Raw genomic sequence first — 5,060 nt, forward strand, 5'->3', positions numbered from 1 at the left:
TTTGTTCCCAACAAAAGTCTCCAATTAAGGACTCGATTTTTAAAAAATATCTTATAAATTTTTTAGAAGTTGAAAATATATACAAAAACTTTATATATATATATTAGTTATAAAATCATTATTATGAAGCGAGGGAGGGAATCCATTCACAAGTTACACCTCTTATATTGTAATTGATTAAGGTTACGTTGTTGTATTATTAAAAAGGAGATTTTAATTACACGGAATCTAATTATTTTTAAAACTTATATCAACATTTAAAATTTCAGTTTTTTTTTGTTTAAAAAAAGAGAATACCAAGATAAATATATATATATATATATATATATATATATATATATATATTATAATTTAGTATACAATGTATACCATAGGAATAAAAAAAATTAAGAGTAGATGATAATTAATTTAATTAATTTTTAATAATTTCTCATTTTGAATTAAAAAAAAATAAGAATTTGCAACAGGAGACAGTTACGTAGACCGCAACCCCCTTCTCCGCATGTGATTTCACTTCTTCAGAGTCTTCTTCTCGCCCCGTCTCTTCAATTCCCGTCTCACCGGTCCGTCGCCGTCAGGAACACCAGCTGCCGCCGTCTAGAGTATCAGTCGACGCAGCCCTACTCACCGCGGACATCCGAGCACCCCTTTCGCGCACAAAGAGTGATTCGCGCAGCCTCCAACGCGGCGGTCGTGCAGCCCCCGGCAGCCGGCGGGTTTCACCATTCCAACATCTTCATCCGCGACATACAGGGGACAGACGAGGCGGTCGTTTCATACGTGCATCACCCCATGCTATATATTCACATATCCACAATCAATAAAGATATAGAATCAATAGCAGAGATGGCAAAAGATTTGTTGGTCCATGGTTTTGGTTGCTATATATCCACATATCCACAATAAATGAAGATACAGAATCTTTAGCTCTCTTTTTTCTCTTCTTTAACACCTCTAATTTAATTCTACTCTCTTTCACAATCTAGTCGCCGTCGATTTTCTCCAACCCGCAAATGTGCTGGATGTTCAATTCGCTAGGTATGTAGATGTGGTTATTTTAATTTTTAATTGGATGGTTATTTTGTTCGATTCAGTTTAAGTATATACAATTAACAAATATTAGATGGCCATTTCACTAGGTAACTAGATGATTATTTTAATAACTATGTGGATGGTTGTTTGATGACGATCTCACGACGGTGTCGGAGGAGGGGGCTATAGGGATGGCTGCCTGCTGGGGAGGAAGAGTGATTTAGGGGTGAGAACTGTTACTGAATGAAAATTTTTGTATTTAGAGTAATTTGTAGAATAATTTTTATTTTTTAGTACTCTTATTAGACTTAATAACCAATTCATTGTACACATTATCAAGATTACTCATTACACACAGTATACGTAAATGAAAAGGTTGCTAAAGCAAAAATAACATAGAGATCCATATAAAATATGTGTTTATCTAAAAATATAATCCTAATACTTTTCTACCAAAATATCACAACCAAACACACCTTAAATCATCAAAAACTGAAAGACATAACATGAGAATTAATGATGGAGAATCAAACTTTATGTAAACATCATCATCATGATGTTTATGATTGTATGGGAATAGCTTTGAGAGATTGAGCCTTACGCAAGGTAAGTCCGAAATTCTCAGACATATCCAACTCCTCTTCCTTATCTTCATTTGGTAGCTTCCAATCATAACAATGAAGAAGTGATGCCAACAAAATGTGCACAGCCCTATAAGCCAATGGCAATCCAGGACACATTCTTTTTCCAGCACCAAATGGAATTAGCTCAAAATCATGGCCTTGAAAATCAATCTCACTTTCTAAGAATCTTTCAGGCATAAATTCATTAGGGTTTGTCCAAATACTTGAATCTCTTCCCATAGCCCATACATTAACCCAAACTTGTGCATTTTTAGGCACAATGAAGCCACATAGTTCAACATTCTCTTGTGATTTGTGTGGTACTAATAATGGGGCAGGTGGGTGCAAGCGAAAAGTCTCTTTTACCACTGCCTTTAGAAATGGAAGTTTTGAGATATGTTTTTCTTCAAGTTGTTCATTTTTGCCAATGACATGTTGAAGTTCATTTCTAACCTTTTCAAGTTTTTCTGGGTTTCTTAATAGTTCTGCCATTACCCATTCTATGGTGATTGATGTTGTTTCTACTCCAGCCACTAATAAAACCTGAAGTAAATCAATTGGTCAAACATACAATAAATTGATAAAAAAAAAGTCAAATTTAACTTAAAATGACTATAAATAAATACTTATATTAAAAGTAGTTTATAAATAAATTATTTTGTATTTAATATTTTAATTTTAAAAGTATTTATTTTAAAAGAAGAGTAATAAAAAATTCTTTATTAAAGAGAGGGGTAAGTATGGTTTTGGTCCAGACTCGAAATCGTCCCTCTTGTAATTTTCAAATTAAAATCGTCGTTAACGTTTTTTTTGTATTAAAACCGTCCTTTTTAATAAAATTTTTAATTTAATTCCTAAACCACTCCTATTTTAATAAAAAAAAATTAAAAAAAAAACACGTTTTGGGGAGGGGGCAAAGGAAACGCATTGGGGGTGGGGGGAGAAAGGAAATGCCGCCGCCACCATCGCCGGTCTGCCCACGAGCTGCCGCCGGAACCACGACCAGAGGAAGACGTCGCCGTTCATGCATGCTCCTGCCACCGCCGCCATTCACCTTCTGCATCTGCTTCTTTGTGCTTGAATTTGTTGATTTGGCTTTGTGTTGGATTTGTTGATTTATTGCTTTCTGTTTCTGCTTGTGTTAAATTTGTGTTGGATTTGTTAATTTTCTGCTTTCTGTTTCTACTTCTCTGGTGGAGGTGGAAGTGGAGGTGAGGAGTGGGGGGAAGGGGAGACGGGGAGAGGGTGGGGACGCGGGGTGGGGGTGGGGGTGCTGGAAAGGGAAGACGGGGAGAGGGGGGTGACGCGGGGTGGGGGTGGGGGTGGGGGGGAGGGGAGGCAGGGAGGGGGAGGGGGAAGAGGAAAGGGGGGAGGGGGACGGTGGCGGTGTTGGTGGAGGTTGTGGCGGTGGTGTTGGTGGAGGAAGTAATTATGTTGGTAGTGGTGAGGGTATTTTTGTCCAAAATAAAAAATAAAAAGGACGATTTTAATACGAAAAAAACGTTAAGGACGATTTTAAATCCAAAATTACAAGAGGGACGATTTCGAATCTGGCACAAAACTTTGGGGACCAAAATCGTACTTACCCCTTAAAGAGAAGTCATTTTCTTTAACTTTTCCATAAACACATAAATAATTTTTTTAAAAATTACAATTTAATTTTAAAAATTATACTAAATATTAATACTATAACTTTTTATAAATTAAAAATAAAAAAAATTACTTATGAACCTATTAAAATTAACCGTTATAACTACTTCATAGAAAACAAAAAAGTGGATTAAACTTACATATGTGAAATTTGCATATTCTTAAAAATATTATATGTACATAAAAAAAATTAATTATTATATTAATTTTTATACAATTGTGTATAAATATATTTAGTATTTAAATTATTTTTAATATATATTTTATATAATAATTCGATGTTTGATTTTTATGTATGGATTTGTAATATGATTACGTTGTTTTCATATGGTATTAATGTGTTTGATTTCTTCTAAACTTGTTACTAGTTATTTTCTACCTACCACGTGCCTGACTAATTAATAGTGATGATATAATATTAGAAGTTAACTTAAGAGAACTTATTTAAAAACAATTAACAAAATCATATTATACTTACCAAGAATAGATGCAACACATGGAGTCGGGTCACTTGAGAATTCTCTTCCAACATAACTTGTAACACGGAATCTAAAACATCTTTGCACGTCTTAGTTTCCATTTCTAGACCCCTTAATTTCAACCTTTCTTCGACAAGACCATCAAAAAAATCTATCAACTCTCTAAGATACTTGGTCATTCTTGCACGTGCACCTTGTGGATCAAGCAACCGAAAGATTGGGAAGAAGTCCACAATATTAGGCGTTCCGGCTTCTTCAGTGATAGAACAAAAGTTCTTCTTCCATTCTTGAGACTTAGAAGAATTATAATCACCCAAATCCATGGAAAAGAAGGTGTTTGATACAAAATTAAGCACGGTTATAAAAGCAACTTCACCGATATCTAAAGCTTCACCTTTTTCACTTCTTTTCTTGACAAAATCCATGAGTTCTTCCACTTTCTTTTGTCTAAGAACTTGTGTCGAATCGAGTTGTTGCGAAGAGAACACTTTGGTAGCACAAATTCTCCGAAGAATCCTCCATTCGTTTGAAGGTTGCATCCATCCAACCGAATATAGATTGTGATCAAGTGCACGAAGAGTATCCGGAACTGCTCTATAAGATGAAATTAGGTCATTTTTATGGAGTACTTCTTTGGCTAATTGGGGAGAGGAAATAACTATGGTTGTTATGTTACCAAGCTTAAGAGTCATTATTGGTCCATAGATTTGAGAAAGCTTAGCAAGTGCTTGGTGAGGTTGATTACCAAGTTCTAAGATGTTTCCTATGATTGGTAAAGGTTTTGGTCCCGGTGGAAGTTTGGTGGATTTTTGTGTTTTAATGCCTAAATTGGAGATTAGAAGATGAATAATTGCAAACACAAAAATGGAAATTAAAAGAAGTGATAATGAAAACTCCATGGTTAGTTCTTGGTTTGCAAATTATTTTTCTTTGGTTAATCTCTATATATTGAAATGGTGAAACATATGTAGCACTATAGAGATAGAGTCAAAGATTCCTATTGATGGTAAATTAAACCAATAATTTAGGGTGTGTTTAGTAATAACGTTTGAGGGGAAAAAGTACATTAGAGCTTCTTAAAAGTTTCAATTTTTTGTTTAGCTAATTTTCTTTTTTACAAATATTTTGTTCATAAAATTATGTTTATAAAAAATAATAATATTTACTTTTTTCGTTGTACTAACGTACTTTTAGCTACTACTTTCAACATTTAATATAATAAAAAAATTAAATATGTATAAAAAAATAACATTATAATTAATTCCGGGTAATGGTT

The 5,060-nt window shown here is 34.0% G+C and overlaps 1 protein-coding gene across 1 annotated transcript; it reads right to left on the reverse strand.

Moving 5' to 3' along the window:
• Positions 1-1,412: 1,412 nt before the first annotated feature.
• On the reverse strand, positions 1,413-4,820 carry LOC112728339 (cytochrome P450 76T24). The gene is made up of 2 exons (XM_025778425.3): positions 3,784-4,820; positions 1,413-2,198 (listed from the first exon to the last, which is right to left on the reverse strand). The coding sequence occupies exons 1-2, from the start codon at positions 4,681-4,683 to the stop codon at positions 1,593-1,595; spliced, it is 1,506 nt and encodes a 501-aa protein (XP_025634210.1). The 5' UTR covers positions 4,684-4,820; the 3' UTR covers positions 1,413-1,592.
• Positions 4,821-5,060: the final 240 nt, after the last annotated feature.

Source organism: Arachis hypogaea, chromosome 12 (assembly GCF_003086295.3).
Source record: "Arachis hypogaea cultivar Tifrunner chromosome 12, arahy.Tifrunner.gnm2.J5K5, whole genome shotgun sequence".
In the NCBI taxonomy this organism is placed as follows: Eukaryota; Viridiplantae; Streptophyta; class Magnoliopsida; order Fabales; family Fabaceae; genus Arachis; species Arachis hypogaea.

Bases quoted from the DNA above. Each gene is read 5' to 3' on its own strand.
- LOC112728339 (XM_025778425.3), bottom strand. From the start codon at position 4,683: ATGGAGTTTTCATTATCACTTCTTTTAATTTCCATTTTTGTGTTTGCA. The intron at 2,199-3,783 runs GTAAGTATAATA...GATTTACTTCAG, and splicing joins ATGTGTTGCATCTATTCTTG to GTTTTATTAGTGGCTGGAGT.